The 17,029-nt window shown below is 46.9% G+C and overlaps 1 protein-coding gene across 4 annotated transcripts in view; it reads right to left on the bottom strand.

Annotated features, from left to right (window-relative positions):
• The window catches only part of CAMKK2 (calcium/calmodulin dependent protein kinase kinase 2), a 52,579-nt gene that overhangs the window by 11,910 nt on the left and 23,640 nt on the right, over positions 1-17,029 (bottom strand). For all 4 annotated transcript variants that reach the window (XM_027566823.1, XM_027566824.1, XM_027566825.1 and 1 more), the window contains exons 5-13: positions 16,750-16,801; positions 14,419-14,552; positions 12,547-12,583; positions 6,126-6,147; positions 5,909-5,997; positions 4,641-4,840; positions 3,999-4,052; positions 1,057-1,130; positions 883-970 (exon numbers count right to left, since the gene is read on the bottom strand). In XM_027566823.1, the coding sequence (XP_027422624.1) occupies positions 883-970; positions 1,057-1,130; positions 3,999-4,052; positions 4,641-4,840; positions 5,909-5,997; positions 6,126-6,147; positions 12,547-12,583; positions 14,419-14,552; positions 16,750-16,801 (750 nt within the window). The remainder of the gene's footprint in view (positions 1-882; positions 971-1,056; positions 1,131-3,998; positions 4,053-4,640; positions 4,841-5,908; positions 5,998-6,125; positions 6,148-12,546; positions 12,584-14,418; positions 14,553-16,749; positions 16,802-17,029) is intronic.

The raw sequence follows: 17,029 nt of genomic DNA on the forward strand, positions 1-17,029 counted from the left end.
ATGTGAGCTGGACTGGATTCTCCATCTCGCCCCGTGTCTTGGCAGAAGGGCCTGGAATTTGCCATCTGCCTTGCATGGTTGTCCGAGGAGCACCTATCACTCCTCTGCAACTCTCTCTGATGCCTGGAAGGCTCAGCTCAGAGCAGGCAGCATCCTTCCCATTTTACAGAAAGGGAAACTGAGGCTCAGGGTGGCACAGGGAGAACACTGAGAAGAACACAACTGGGAGGGGACTTCAGCAGAGGTCTGCCCCCCAACTACCTGCCCCTTGGATCCAAGCCTTTATCTGTAACATTTTGGGCTGCCCCCTCTTCAACTGCTAGTTAGCCGAGATGCCTAGTTCCCGAAGGAAATCTCTAGATTTCTGAAAGGTCCATGTGTGTGCACGTGGCTGCAAGGGATCAGTAGGGATCTTATCTAATGCTGTTCTTGCAACATAGCGGAATTGAGCAGGCGAGGGTCAGACGTAGATGGTCAAATTGCTCACTAACTTCCTCTCACATCCACTGTATTTTCTCAAAGGGATAGGAAGCGTCAAGGAAAAGACCCCAAGATTTCGGCAGCCACAATGGAGCATACAGAGACTCTGGTCTGGTCTAGGGAGGTAGAGGCCATCAATTTAAGCCAAGTGAAGCAAGTGCTAGCTGCCTGGCTGGTAGCAGATCCCACTTCCACAATCACAGTGAACACAAGTCCCAAATCCTCCCCGACCAGCTCCCAGCACCCCAGAGGCCACAGGGCATGGGAGGGCAGTGGTGCAGAAGAGAGTGTGGCACTGTAAACAGCGGAATGTGGGGCCTGACCGAGGCAGGGCTGAGCCAAACACCCAAGCAGAGGAGATAGGCTGAGCCCCTGGCACACACCCCAAGGGGCAGCAGATACCTTGATCTCTGGCACCACAATCCTCGACTCGGGGTTCTTGTCCAACATGCGCGTGATCAGGTCCTTCAAGTCCTCGGCTATGTCAGGCCTTGGGGGAGGAGATACATCAAGGGTGGGAGACGTCACCAAGGGCTTGGAGAAGGTAGCGACTTATGGTACGTGAAGGATACTCACTGATCTGGAAATTCCAGAGCCTGGCTCTTGATCTTACTGTGTAAACACATGATCCGCTCGTCCATGAACGGGCACTGCGAAGAGAGGTCAGGGACACAGCGGCCATCAAGGGCTGGCACAGCTGTCCTTCAAGGGCAGGCAGCACTCCACATGGGTCACAGCAGAGAAAGAAACAGCCCAGCAGCCCAGTCCAGGGAGGAGGCAGTTCCTATTCCCCAGAGATCTAAAAGGACCAGGAGTATCTTTCCAGAAGGGTTAGAGCCTTCCTAACTACACTGGCTTTCCTCTGTAGCTGTGCTTTAATTTACCTACATAAAATGTTAGTCACTCAGTCGTGTCTGACTCTTTGTGACCCCATGGACCATAGCCCGCCAGGTTCCTCTGTCCATGGAATTCTCCAGGCAAGAATACTGGAGAGGGTAGCCATTCCCTTCTTCAGAGGATCTTCCCAACCTAGGAACTGCACCTGGGGCTCTCCCACTGCAGGCAGATTCTTTACCATCTGAGCCATCAGGGAAGATCATAAAGCAAAGACCGAAAGCACTCACTCACTTCACCCACCTGCCCTGTGAACATTAATAATACAAAGAAAAATACAAAAGACAAAGCAGCAGTAGCTGTGATTGGTGAGGGCTCAGCCTGGGCCAAGCACTGTATTGAGGTTTCTCAGGACCAACATCTCATTTGGCTGTTACCTCTGCCTGGAATGTTCTTCACACCAGTATCTGCACGGCTTGTTTTATTCCATCATTTAGGTGTCTGATCAAAGCTCAGCCTCTCAGGGAGGTCTTCCAGAGCTCCTGTCTAAAATGGATACCCACTCCATCTCCATATGATTTCTCACCATCACATGTCCCCTCCTGATATTATATTCCGTACGTATTAGGGAAATTTCCCTGTGGTCAGTGGTTAGGATTCTGTGTTCCCACTGCTAGGGACACAGGTTCAATCCCTGATTAGGGAACTAAGATCCCACATGCCACATGGTGTGGCCAAAACATAAAACCATATGGATTTATTCACTGTTTAATTCCTGCACGGGAATGTCAGCTCCAAGAGGGCATGGATTTTTGTCTGTCTTGCTCACTGCTGACACCCAGTGCCCAAGAACATCCCTGGCACAAAGTAGGGGCTCAATAAATACCTGGTGAATTAATGAATGCTTGAATTATTTCTGCTGATCCTCTCAGAAGCCATAAAATATAGTAAATACTGGACTTCCATGGTGGTCCAGTGGTTAAGAATCTGCCTGCTAATGCAGCAGACCCGGGTTCCATACCTGGTCCAAGAAGATCCCACATGCCACAGGGGAACTAAACCTGCGAGTCCCAACTACTGAGCCTGCACTCTAGAGAAGGCACACTGCAGCTACTGAGCCCACGCGACACAGCTAGAGCGCAGCTCCCACTCACCGCAACTAGAGAAAACCTGCGCACAGCAACGAAGACCCAGGGCAGCCAAAAATGAGTAAATAAATAATTCAAAAAATAGCAAATATTATTCTCATTTTACAGAAGAGAAAAAACAGAAGCTCAGAGAGGTGTCATGTCCTAGGAAGCATGAAACTGGTATTTAAGCCTAGACTGTACCCTGAAGCCTGTTCACACACCACCTCCTGGGTGACAAGGCGATCTTCTCACAGGGGGAAGGACCTGACCCAGGAGGAGCTCAGGGATTGTTTTGGAAAAAGAAACCTTTATGCAGGGTGCTCAAAAGGCTGCAAAAGGTCACAAAAAGTGACCTTGTCTACTCCTGTCCAAGGAAAATGATGCCATGAAAAACAATAACTTGAGATGTCAGGATTGCACAGGTGCATCCATTTGACAACTCAGCAAATAGTACACTTTTAACATCTGTAGATTCCCTGATGTGTAAACGTTAGCCCAAAAGAAAAAAATGAAAGCCACAGATAGTGAGCTCTGGCAAATGACTGCACTCTGAAGCATATGTAAGAACGTACAATTCTTACAACTTGACTACAGGATTGAAAATTTTCTAATCAAATGTTGGGTTGTGGGGAGATTATAAACTCCTTTACTTCTTCATGGGATCAGTTTCTTAAGCTTTCCTCAACAGGAGCATAAGCTCAGGAGAAGGAATAATTCTCATTTTTACTGCTCACATAATCAGTCTGAACTGTAGAATTAAAAATGCTGCTGCTGCTAAGTCGCTTCAGCTGTGTCCGACTCTGTGCAACCCCATAGACAGCAGCCCACCAGACTCCCCCATCCCTCGGATTCTCCAGGCAAGAACACTAGAGTGGGTTGCCTTTTCCTTCTCCAATGCATGAAAGTGAAAAGTGAACGGGAAATCGCTCAGTCGTGTCTGACTCTTCTCGACCCCATGGACTGCAGCCCACCAGGCTCCTCCATCCATGGGATTTTCCAGGCAAGAATACTGGAGTGGGGTGCCATTGCCTTCTCCAAGAATTAAAAATAGAAGCCCCTAAATACGAGTAATATAAAAATAACAAAAGAACAACAAAATGAAGACAAACAGCACTCCCTAAATCAATAATGCCAAATGTTTTAAATTCCATTCCAATTCTATTCTTCCAACAACAGCTTCTAGGAACACTGTTGAGAAGAACATCAAAGCAGTACCAGGCCCAGAAAGAAAGACTGCAGTTATTGATTAGTGATGCCTATCTCCTGTTCAGAAGTGGAAAGAGGTGCACATTTGCTGTCCTTGACCTAAATTCATCAACTGTATTTACAACCTCTAGAGCCTCTGCCAAAACCCCGTTTTAGCAGGTTGTCTTTTCACAGATATGACTGCTATGTACAGCTATGTATATTTGGGAAGGCATACTTTTTCATATTCAGATCTAACTGTGGAAATAAAATAACTTTTAAATGAGTAAGTACTACCTCCCTGCAAGGGTAACTGTTAGTCCAAGGGAGCCACCCACAACACCCAGGACACAGGACACCCCACCTTACCTGGCCAAACACAAAGCAGTACAGTGTCACACCCATGGCCCAGACATCCAGTGCCTGCAAGAAAAAGAGAGCTCAGTGTGAGGGGGCAAGGGGCAGTAAAGGGCATAACCTTCTTTCACCTGTCCAGAATCCAATCCTCCAGCTTTCCTTTGGGGAAGCATCTCTTTTTGACTGCTCAGACCATGGGAGTTTGAATAGGGCTGCTCCTGCCCATCAAACCCCACATGACTGAGCACATGATTCAGGCCTGGCCAATGAAAGCAACACTTCCCCCAGGCAGTGTGATTGGTTCAAGGATGGGCACATGACCCGGAACTGTCCAATCAGAGCAACACTTCGTCAGGCACAGTGATTGGTTCAAGGATAGGCCACACTGGGCCAATTACAGCCAATCCTAGGATTTTCATTTGAGTCCTACAGAAAGAAAAATGCTCTTTCCACTGAGGCTTGTAAACTGGTAGAAAATAGCCTGGAATTGCTAATGACGTTCACCTGGGGAGGAAACTAATTCAGGAAAACAGAGCTGAACCCCACTCCTCACCCACAGATCACTCTTTACCAGTGAGTTAGATTTTTGCCACTTACAACTGAAAGGACCCTAACACAGGCAGAATTGCATATCTCAGGCAGGTCCAAACCTACCTTCCCAGAGAAGATCTTCCGGGTTTCCGAGAGCGACTCAGGAGCCATGAAGGCCGGGGTGCCCACAGTGTTAGAGAGAAGGGCATCGCTGCCCTTGAACTCATTGCTCACACCAAAGTCCGCGATCTTGATGTGCCCATCTTCTCCCACCAGTAGGTTGGAAGGTTTGATGTCCCGGTGGATGATCTTCTGGTAGTGTACTGGGGGCAGGATGGGAGAGAGGGGACAGAGAATCCACACGAGGAGCTCCATGTGGCCCACACAGCCCAGAGACACAGGCAGGAGGCCCTCTGTTCTTCCAGGGTCCCAGGCCCTTCCCAGCCTTCCCCTCCCAAACCTGTGAAACACCCTCAGCTCTAAGAGTTAAGGGGAATGTCTCTAAGGAAGCTGGCCCATCCTCCAAAGTGAGGAGTGAAATACTGACTGCCAATGGTAATTGGTAACCACCTGCCACAGTCTAAGTCATGTGTGCATGGAGAGCTTTTGCTGAGCTTGGCTCCCAGCTAGAAGCCTTAAAACTTGTGACAGTCAAGCATGTTTTCATTTATTAACGCCACCTCACAACCTGTTCACCAAACCAACAATGACTGGAACAGGTATGATTTAAAGTGTGAAACACAGCAGGATTGGGACTTGGCTAACGGTTCCTGCCTGGGTGTCCGCCCATGGGCAAGGACAATCCTACAATCTGGAAGACCCAACTGTGTTTCCGGGGTGGTGATGATGATGATGATGATACTGGTAATAGGAGCAGCAGCTGCTTTTACTGAATGCTAAGTGTTAAGTGCTTCCCATTCACCCCATTTCAGTGTCACAACAATCCTGTGTAATAACAGGCAAAGGGTATGAGTCAAAATGTTTAACAACCAGTAGCAGAAAGGACACCCTGCCAATCAGAACACTGATGTCCTGGCTGATTTCAGACCTTGTGAGAGATATTTTATTCCCATTTTACAGATGAGGAACTAAGGTTCCCAGAGGTTAACAGGATCCCAGGGTCCTGGGAATAAAGGGTGATGCTAGGAAATTAACAGTGCCTGGTAGAAAGAACTGGATAAACAGTCACTAACACTATTGCTCTTAGTTTTTCTGTGTGGCCAGAAGAAGGGTTTCTGCTTGGAGCGGGTGTCGCCATAGCTCAGGCAGCTCTGTTTCCTGCCTACCTCCCTGTGCTTCAGGAGGGAAGTAAGAAACCTTCCACTTTCCATCCACTATCTGGGAACACTAACCACCCCCTGGGTGAGAGTCCTCCTGTGAGCCCCGCTTACAGTACTCGATGCCTTTGATTAGATCCTGGAAGTAGAAACGGGCCTGGTCTTCAGAGAGTGGTTTGAGGGTGGGCACTTCCATCACAGGCCTGAAAGGTCGACACACACATGAAAAGCAAACCAGAGACACCAGCCTTTGCCCCCTCCCACCACCTCATTCAGCTTTGCAGCTCAAGAAGCTTTGGGCCTCATACCTGCTGGGAATGGGGACACTCACCCTTGGTTGACCAGTTCAAACACTGTAGGATAGAGAAGGGGGTGAATGGTTACACTGGAAAAATGGAAATCCATCTTCCTCCCCTCCTCCCAGCTCCCAACCACCCCTAGAAACACTGAGAAGCACTGAAACTAACATGGGGGCTGGGGAGGGGAACAGTCCACTGAACCAAAACCACAGAAGGTTCTGCTTTTCTAAGTTCCCATCAGGAAGCTAGGGGTCAGAGATTTCTGGTGTCCCTGGGACCCCAGGCTGGCTATACATCTGGTCCTCAAAACAGCTGAGGACCCTCTGCCAGAGGAGACAAAGCAGGGAGACTGGAAACAGGTGGGGACAGCCTCTTTCATTGTCTTCTCATACCTAGGTGGGAGGGGAGTCCCAGGGATACGACTGATGCTAAACCATGTCCTGTCACTCATCCACGTCCTGAGCCAAAGACCTGCCAAAGAACAGGTCTAATGTGGATTTACGTGGACACAAAAGCAGCAGCCCTAGGGGTCTACTGAACCCTAGCAAAGTTTCAGTTCAAGAAACAGCAAGAACAAATTTCAATGACCCCTCTCACATTTTCCAAGCTGCTAGGCTGTGTCAGGCTACATAAACCAAGAATTGTCGGATAATGTTGTTCCAGCTCTTTAGCACTCTGTGTCAGCTGGCGCTCCAACCAGTGACTTCGAATCAAATCAAGACTTGGAGCTAGAGGTGGGGAGGGTGATCTCCCTGCCACCTCAAAGGCCAGCTGATTCTGTTCCTCCTCAACAGGGCCTTTCTTGACTCACTACCTGCTAGCTTCCTCACAGCCCTGTGTATGTGGGATCCCCTACCCCACCATCAAGTATTAGATACACTACGTTTAGGGAATGCACAGGGTTTTTGTTGTTGGAGAGGGGCGGTATTTTTTGCATTTCTAAAAGTTGAGGTGAAATTTCAGAATATACAACTATTCCAAAGTGCATGATTTAGTGGTATCCAGCAGTCCACTGCCTCCAGGGCAAGCATCGCCTCTAACTCCAGCACATTTTCAGTCCCCTAAAAAGAAACCCTGTGCCCATTAGTAGTCGCTCCCCACACCCCTTCCCACAGCCCCTGGCAACCACTAATCTGCTTTCTGTTTCTATAGATTTGCCTATTCTGGACATGTCATATATATTGACTCATACAATATGTGACCCCTGGTAACATGCTTTTTCACTTAGCATGTTTTCAGAATTCATCCACATTGTAGCATGTATCAGTACTTTCTCCCTTTTAATGGCTGTATAATATTCCATAGTATGGATATGCTACATTTTGTTTACCTATTCATCAGCTGATGAACATTTGGGTTATTTCCACATTTTGGCTATTATGAATAATGCTGCTATGAACATTCATACACAAGAATTCCTGCACAAGTGTTTATGTGTGGCTGTTTTCAATTCTTTGGGGGTACCTAGGAGTGGAATTGCCAGGTCACGTGGCGTAGTTATTTTAATTTTGTTCTGCTTGAACAGATAAAACTGGGACTATGAAGCAGTACTTTAGGAAATGAAAAAAAACAGGACAGTGGATTTCAAAGTCCCATGCAGAATGATTTTGGAGTTTTCTGTTTTCTAGAAGCACACACTGGAGCTTCTTATGGAAGAAAAGTGTTTCAAAGCTGTCCAAAGGCTGAGATGGCCAAGGGGAAAGACCAGCTCCTCAGACAAAAAGAAGGCTTAAAGGTTCAGATCAGAAAAGGAACTTAACTCCCCCAGGGCCGCACCCTGTTTTCAGGTTCATCAACCAGCAATGGCCAAACCCGAGTTAGGGCAAATCTGCTGTGGCTTCAGGCTGTGGTTAGAAGCAAAGGCAATGGCTCTGAAGGTAAGGCTCCCACCAAGAGGAGCGCTGGGCTCCTCAGCTCCTGCTTTCCCACCTTGTAAACTTAACTTTCAAGAGCTGCTTCATGAATTTCAATGTTTCCTCCCAAGCACCAAAACTCAGTTGGCATGAGGGAAGCTGGCCTGTTGAAACAGGTGTATTTTCAAGTCGCTCACAGTTTAACCCCTCCTGGGCCTGAGTGGCAGGTGGGAATTTTTAACCCCAAGAAATACTGATCATGTTCTCTACCCTTTGAGAGTCAGGCCTGCAGGTGCAGAACCCTTGCCGATATCTGCTAACTGGCTTCACACGCTGCCTATTCTGTCCTAGGCACACACAGCTATGGCTGGAAACAAAAAAATAAAGTATTGGGATTGTTTCAAAATCACTGGAATCAACACACCAAAACCACATGGCTCCTTCCCACTTTGCCACCTCAAGAAGTGAAAAACTCTGTCCATGAAGCTGCCTGGTCCAAACGGCTTAGGCAATCCTCTCTGAGGCTTGAGTCATGTTCTTTACACACTCATTCAACTCCTCAGCTCAGTACCCTCCAAGGGGGACATGCTTGGCAGTCCAGTGGTTAAGAATCAGCCCTGCAATGCAGGGCATGCAGGTTCAATCCCCAGTCAGGGAACTAAGATCCCACGTGCTGTGAAGCAACTAAACTCATGTACCACAACTAGAGAAGCCTGCATGCCACAACTAAGACCAATCACAGCCAAATAAATAAATATTAAAAAGAAAAAAAAAAGTCCTCCAAGGGCCCCCTTCTCTATCAGAGTAAAAGGCAGTCTTACGATGATGTGAAATGCCCTCTGCCATCTGGTTCCCAGGGTCCTGCACAGGTCTCACCTCCGTGAGGCATTCCAGGAGCCACTGTTTCCCAAGCCTCCAACCTGGAACTCCTGATTCCCCTGACCCTGCTCAGGTTAGCTTTTGTCCATGGTGCTGTCACCTTCGAGCTTCCCTCGTGGCTCAGCTGGTAAAGAATCTGCCTGCAATGTGGGAGACCTGGGTTCAATCCCTGGGTTGGGAAGATCCCCTGGAGAAGGGAATGGCTACCCACTCCAGTATTCTGGCCTGGAGAATCCCATGGACTGTATAGTCCATGGGGTCACAAAGAGTCGGACATGACTAAATAACTAAACACACAGCACAGCTGTCACCTCTAATACTTAGGTCGAGTGTATCCATCTGCCCTCATCAGAGCACTAAAATGCCCTGAGGGTGGAGGGCCAGGGTTTGAGTTTTATTCCCTGAAGAGCCTAGATCAGGGCCTGACAAACTGTGACATTTGTTGAATGGACAACCCACCTCCTCAAAAACAGCTCAAAGCCATTCAGAGTCAGGTCCAGGGCCTCAGGTGAGTGAACAATGCTGGGGATGCCATTCTGGGCCCCAAATGACCTTTTATATTTTGTGTTTTCTTCTGTGTTCCCCCAAACTTCACTTGTTTGCCTACCGTGGTTATAATCTGGCTATATCTATATACTATGTAAACTATCATTTATTTCACACTTTTAAATTGATTTAGTATGAAAACTTTTAGTCTTATCTCAGGTAATAAAATCCATGAAATCATGAGTTTAGTGTGCTGGTTATAGTTTTTCCTATACAAATGGTAAAATAAGTCTAAAAAATGTTTTAAATGGTTGTCCATATACCACCTAAAATGATCTCATATATTTTTTTCAAATCATCTTTCTTCTTAAATTGTATTTGTTTTTGTCTGTGTTGGGTCTTCATTGCAGCAAGCGGGGGCTACTCCTCGTGGCGGTGCATAGGCTTCTCATTGTGGTGGCTTCTTTTGTTACAAAGCACGGGCTCTAGAGCACAAGCTCAGTAGTTGGGGCACATGGGCTTAGTTGTCCTGCAGCATGTGGACATTCCCAGAGCCAGGGATCAAACCTGTGTCCCCTGCACCAACAGGCAGATTCATTACCAATGGACCATCAGGGAAGTTCCTGTCTCATATATTTAAAGTGGTGCATGTACCACATTGAGAAATTGTGACTCTGTGATGTTCATAATCTTATATGAATGTTTCACAATTTTTTTAGGTTTTCATACCTGATGGTATTTATTGTGTACTTCTAAAATGTTTCTAAAGGAAGGGTTTTAAAGTTCTAAAATTTGAGGATGACCTACACACTAGATGCTCCTAAGGAACTGGCGTTACCTTTTCAGGTGCAATTGTGGTATTGTGGTATTGTGAGGGCTGCCCAGGTGGCACAAGAGGTAAAGAACCCACCTGCCAATGCAGGAGACATAAGAGACATGGGTTTGACCCCTGGGTTGGGAAGATCCCCTGGAGGAAGGCATGACTCAAGTATTCTTGCCTGGAGAATCCCATGGACAGAGGAGCCTGGCAGACTACAGTCCATGGTGGTGATGGTTTAGTCACTAAGTCATGTCCAACTCTTGCAACGCGCCATGGACGTAGCCCTCAAGACTCCTCTGTCCCTAAGATTTTCCAGGCAAGAATACTAGAATGGGTTGCCATTTCCTTCTCCAGGGGATCTTCCCAGCCCAGGGATCGAACCCAGGTCCCCTGCATTGCAGGCAGATTCTTTACCGACTGAACTACCAGGGAAGCCCCTACAGCCCATAGCGTGGCAAAGGGGCAGGCACGACTGAAGTGACTAGGAGATGCAGGCTAAGGTTGTTAGGAACTAATGTGTCAGGATGTCTGCTACTTTACTTTTGGATGGTTCAGAAAAAAAAAAAATAGAGAAATGGATGGGTGGGTGGCTAAACTGATAAAGCAAATATGACAAAAAGTTACTAACTGTTGAATCTGGGTGATAGGTAAACAGGTATTCCCTGTACTCTTCTTTCAACTTTAACATTTTTCATAATAAAACCTGGGTGAGGGAACTTCCCTCATAGTCCAGTGGCTAAGATTTTGAGCTCCCAATGCAGAGGGCCCAGATTCAACTGTATGGTCAGGGAACTAGATTCCACATGCCACAACTAAGACCCAGCACAGCCAAATTTAACAAACAAACCAACAAAAAATACCTGCGTGGGGGCAAGAGAAATAAAATATCCTAAGCAACAACAGCATCCTTGGAATGAAACCATAGCAACTACTCTAGGGGAAACTGAGTTCTGAGCTCCAGTTCCAAACCAGACCCATTACTTTATGATTCATCACTCCCTGTGCAGCAAAGGATCGTGCTGTGCTCATCCAGCAGACATCTGGATTCCGGGTTGGGCTTGGCCCTGCCCACACCACTCATCTCCTTGATTCCCCTCCTGGCTGTCATCTGTACCCACTCGAAATACACAAGCTTGTCTGAATGCCTCCCCCAGCCACACATCACCGGGACATGTGACCTGCTGATCATGCCTTCCTGGGCCTGATAGTCTGCTGTCCAGCTTTGCATTAGTCCTGCTCTTCCCTCCCTCATCAGTGCTTATACTGAGAACTGAGCGCTGTCCTGTATCCCTATCATTTTTTAAAATAAGGTCTCTGAGGACATACCTGAGTCCTTCTAGGTCTGTGTGCAGGACCCTTCAACAGGCCCTCAAGGCTCCAAATGCCCCACCAGGGCCACCCACCCCCACCCCAGGCCCTCCATCCTCACTTTCCCTCCCTACATGGTTTTCTCTCCTGCAGCCACATTTTTTAAACTCTAAGCTCTCACCAGCCCTGGGGCCTTTGACCTGCTATTTCCTCTACCTGGAATGCTCTTCTCCAGATTTAACAGGGCTGAGTCCTCGACATTCAGGTGCTAAATGCTCACCTCCTATCTGCAGTGGCCCCTCCATCTCTCTCTCACATCACCCTGTTTAATCTTCTTCAGAGCATCAGTCTGAAGTTGATCATCTGCTTTATTTACAGTTATCCCTAGGTATTCACAGGGAATTGGTTCTAGGAACCCTGTAGATACCAAAATCCACAGCTGCTCAAGTCCCTTAAATGGTGTAGTAGTTGCATATAACCTACACATATCCTCCCCTATACTTTAAATGATCTCTGGATTACTTTATAATACCTAATACAATGTAATATACCTAATACAATATACAATATACCTAATACTTCTACAATATAATACCTAATACAATGTAATACCTTTACATTAATACAATGTAAATGCTATGTAAATAGTTGCCAGTGCATGCCAAATTCAAGTTTTACTTTTGGGAACATTCTGGAATTTTTTCTTTGTAATATTTTTGATCCACAGGTGGTTGAATCTGCAGTTGCAGAACCTGCAGACACAGAAGGCCAACTATAGTTGGTGACTGGCTGTTTCCCCTAATCAGAACACCAGCTTCATCTTTCTTACTCATCATTGCATCCTTAGTGCCTAGAACAGTACCCAGCACACAGTAGGCACTCAACAGATATCAGAAGACGGATGAACAGGACACCCAGATAAAGTCCCAGCAAGAACTCCTCTCCACCTCCTGCTTTAAACCTCGGGTACAGCCTTCTGTGTGGGGCCCCGCTGGAGCAGGAAAGGGTGGGAGATGCCAGGCGCAGGGGCCGGATGGAGAGTTCCCCTGGGCTTTGGGCAGGTGTAGCTGCATGAGCAAGGGTGGCAGAAGGCAAGGGCTCTCTTACCCATGTACAGATGGTCCTCATTGGGGTCATCCAAGACCTGTTGGCACAGCCACGTGGAACAGGCCGGAGATGAGAAGCAGGGGAGAGGAAGAGAGAGAAAAGACATGAGCAGGGAGGAAGCAGCATCCACATGACTGCACTTGCCAACGGGAGGGCTGTGCTTTCCACTGTTTTTCCCAGTTAAGATGAAGGGCACAGGAATGTGTGATCCAAACGGCCATCTGGAAAATAAGCGCTTTCTAGCCCAATCTTCAAGGGTCCAAAGCACCCAGAAAGGAGGTTACATAAGGGAGGGGGAAGATTCCTCCCCTGGAAAATGTCTCAGCTTGAATAAGAAACCCACTTGTCTCCTAGGAGACAATGGATCAGCTGTCAGAATTGTCAAAATTCAAATTCTCTCCCCATCCCCCTGCCCCAGCAGGAAATGATGTCCTCTTGCCTGGAACTGCTGCAGTGCCTTCTTTCTCTCTTTCACAGCCTTCCTGTTTTCACCTTATCACAATTTCTATCTTCCTCTCTTCAAAGAGCAGGCACCAGGTTGCATCCACCTCGGCTGCCTCCATGGTGCCCTGTACACGACTAGGGACCTAGTAGATGCTCAGGGAATGTCTGACGAGTGAATGAACAGGCAAGCTGTCAAAGGGTCTTGTTGGGAGCCCACACACCACAAGGCATGAAGGAGAAGGGAGATCCCGCCAGGACCCGACACACACCCCAACCAAGCGCCCTTGGGTTTTCTCTAGGACGGCAACTCAAGCATCCATGGGTTGAAATTGTGAGTTGTTGTGACAGATGGAGATGGCCTGCAACTGCCATCTCTTCTTTTGGGAAGAAACAAAGGCAGGCTCCTGGGCTAGACTGATCCTCCCACCTCTTGACACATCATACTCAACTTCCCCAGTCAGCCAAGAGTCACAGGACAAGAACCCTGAGAAAGGGACGCACCCGAGGCAGAGGCCCAGGACAGCCAGCCTGGAACCCCTAAGCCCTGCCCTTCCAGGAAAAGTCAGACCCAGGCACTTGCCTATCTATAGAATTCTGTTATTTTTCTTTTTTAAAAAATCACATTAATGTATAGGATTATTGTTGATTTTAAATGAATTAAAAAATAATTTTTAGCTTCTCTATTTTAAATCCTAATGTGATAAATATAACCCCCATAAGCAAAAGGTTTTTACAATCTTCAATTATTTTTAAGAGCATGGGGTGGGAGGGAGGTTCAAGAGGGCAGGGACTTTATGTATATTCATGGTTGATTCACATTGTTGTATGGCAGAAGCCAATACAACATTGTAAAGCAATTCAGTTCGGTCGCTCAGTCATGTTCGACTCTTTGTGACCTCATTGACTAAAGCAACTATCTTCCAACTAAAAATAAATTTTTAAAAAAATGCTTCAAAAAAAGAGCATAAGAGGGTCTGGAGACCAAAAAGCATGAGAAATGCTGATATAGAACAGTTTTATAAGTAAAGTTTTATCAAAACATAGCCAGGCACATTTGTTTACAGGCAAATGGCTGCTTTTATGCTACAACTATACACATTTGTGTAGTAGAAAAAGAACCAGCTCCAGAAAAAAAAAAGAACCAGCTCCAAAAAGACAAACAGGTAAAGGGCAAGCCTCAGTACTCCTCTGAGCCTCAATTCCTTCATCTGTAAAATGGGAGTAATAAACAGTGTAAGCACGGGGCGAGGATTACATGCAATGACGGGGTGAAGGAGCCTGGAGAAGTAACCACCACTCAGCCCTGTAACAGTGCTGGATGTGACGTGGCTCTACCCCGGAACCAGTGGTGTTGCATTTTGGTAATCACAGAGCCAAGGCTGGATCATCCCCATTCCTCCTCCCTCCTCCGTGTCCCCCTCATCTCACCTCCACCAGCTTCACTACGTTGGGGTGGTCCAGCTTCTTGAGGATGGCAATTTCCTGGTACACCTGCTCAATTGGGCCCCTAGGCTGGATGCAGCCCCCAGGGGCTGGTCGGGTACCTCGGGGAGGGGGGCGACCTGGAGGAAACATGAACCATCCCAGAGTCAAGACAAAGAGACTCTCCTCTGCAGAGGGGGACTGTAAGCAGGACAATTTATGGGGGGTGGTGTCTCAGAAAGACTGGAGTGGCTGATGCCACCAGGGGCTTTAATCAGCCTTCTTTTCATCTGTCTTCTCTGATGCTGGAAACTAATGAGGCTGGAGACCCAGTCCCCTTGCCCAGCCTTCTGTTAATTCTCTTCTTCCTGCGCCATGCTCCGGGTCACAGTGAGCATCAAAAGTTCACTGAGGTACAAGGAAAAGAAGTCTGGGGTCTAGTGGAGCAATCTCAACATTCCCTCTCTGGGGCTCGGTATTCCCAGTCCATAAGAGGGACAAAAATATTATTCCTTGCCTCCACAACTCATGTGGAAATATAGGCGATAAAAAAAGTCAGGGATAGGAAAAGAAGTAAGAACTGATGAGAGGAAAAAAATGAACTTGCTTGGCCCAGTAGTGACTGACAGTCAGAAGGTCACAATGATGGAAAGGTCCACAGTGAAAACACTTACACTGCATATTACATGTAAGTGAAAAGTGAAAGTGAAAGTTGCTCAGTTGTCCAACTCATTGTGACCCCATGGACTATACAGTCCATGGAATTCTCCAGGCCAAAATACTAGAGTGGGTAACCCTTCTCTTTTTCAGGGGATCTTCCCAACCCAGGGATCGAACCCAGGTCTCCCACATTGCAGGTGGATCCTTTACCAGCTGAGCTACCAGGGAAGCCCTATTACATGTAAGTAAGGATCTAAATGTGACTAACAGAACGGAATGTAGATGTATCAGCCTTGGAAAGTAAAAGCTGAGGTGCAGGTATCAGAAGTGGGATGTGGACTGAGGAAAGGCAAGTTCAAAGGAAAGAAACCTGCTGCACCTGCTGGAACAAGAAGGAAAGTGACAATGGTAGTGACAAGGGAGCTGAACATCCTGGAATCACCTCATTGCCCAGCTGGGGAAAGGGATGAGAAAGGACTGGTTTAAGCTGTCCTAGAGGAAGTCAGAAGTAAATGTCAGAAATTAATAAATCAAGAAATAATGACATAAGGATATTGTCTGGCTCAGAGTTCAGGTAAGCAGGATCAGGGTGCTGGTAGTGACAGGGTGGGGTTGGGGGATTTACATTTATATATTTTCTCTTTTTGGCTCAAGCGGACATTTTGCTCAGCTCCACTGGCAGGGAGCTTATGCTGGAGCTGCCTCTGATATGCTCACCTACACCCGATCACATGCAGTAATTACCAGCTCCTGAAAGAGCTAAAAGTGGTGGGTGGGGTGCCTATAGAGAGACGGAGGAGTACAGCAAGAAATCTGTGACCTCCATTATACATCCTTCTATTCTTTTGCATGTTGTAGATATAACTGAAATACCTTATGGTAATTAAATTTTGTAAATTGAGCATTTTAAAATGTGTAATGCAATGCTTTTTAGTACATTCACAAGGTTCTGCAGCCATCACCACTAAGTCCTAAACATTTCCAACGGACCCCCTCAAAAAAAAAAAAAAAAAACCCTTATCTATCATCAGTCATACCCAACTCCCTCTTAACCCCAGGTTCTAGGAATCACTAATTTGCTTTCTGTCTCTGGATTTACCTATTCTGGACATTTCATGTAAGTGGAATCATACAATATATGGCCTTTTGTGTCCGGCTTCTTTCATTTAGTATGTTTTCAAAGTTATCTGTGTTGAGGTATATATCAGAATTTCATCCCTTTTTATGGCTGAGTAATACTCCATTGGCTAGACAGACCACCTTTTGTTTACTCATTCATCCGCTGACAGACATTTAGGATTGCTTCTACATTTTGGCTATTTTGAATCATGCTGCTACGAGCCTTCATGTATGAGCTTGTGTGACTGTGTTTTCAGTTCTCTTGGGTACATATGCCCAAGAGTAGAATTGTTGGGTCATATGGTAATAGTGCATTTAACTTTCTGAGGAACCACCAGACTGTTTTCCTCTAACAGATTTTTTTGTTTTTACTTGATACCTATATTCCTTTCATAAATATTTTTACAAGAAAATGAATTTTTAAAAACCTCAGCCAGAAGCCCAGCACTATCTTTGAGGAATCCACCCAGGGCACACTCTGCAGGGGACACCATACAGTGAGTCTTCCCTGTCTTGCCCCAGCCTCTGCAACTAAAAAAAAAGGCCCGGCAAACTCACGTGGAAAGCCCGCCTGTCGGATCAGTTTCTTTTTGGACAGCACCTTCATTGCCTGTGGGAGAAAAGACCCCGCATCCTGATTAAAATGGAGAGGAGGATGGAGGGAGAGTTCCTTCCACTCCTGAGCCTGCCCAAGCTCTTGGCGCACCAGCAGCCTTGGGACCACGTAGTGAGCACCTTGCCATTGGAATGGGTCAACTCCACGGGTTATGTGGAGGCTGGATGTTCGGGGTCCCTCCAGCCTAGAATGTACTTCTAAGGTTCCAGATCGGCTCTCCCA

The sequence above is a fragment of the Bos indicus x Bos taurus genome, chromosome 17, assembly GCF_003369695.1.
Source record: "Bos indicus x Bos taurus breed Angus x Brahman F1 hybrid chromosome 17, Bos_hybrid_MaternalHap_v2.0, whole genome shotgun sequence".
Lineage (NCBI taxonomy): Eukaryota > Metazoa > Chordata > Mammalia > Artiodactyla > Bovidae > Bos > Bos indicus x Bos taurus.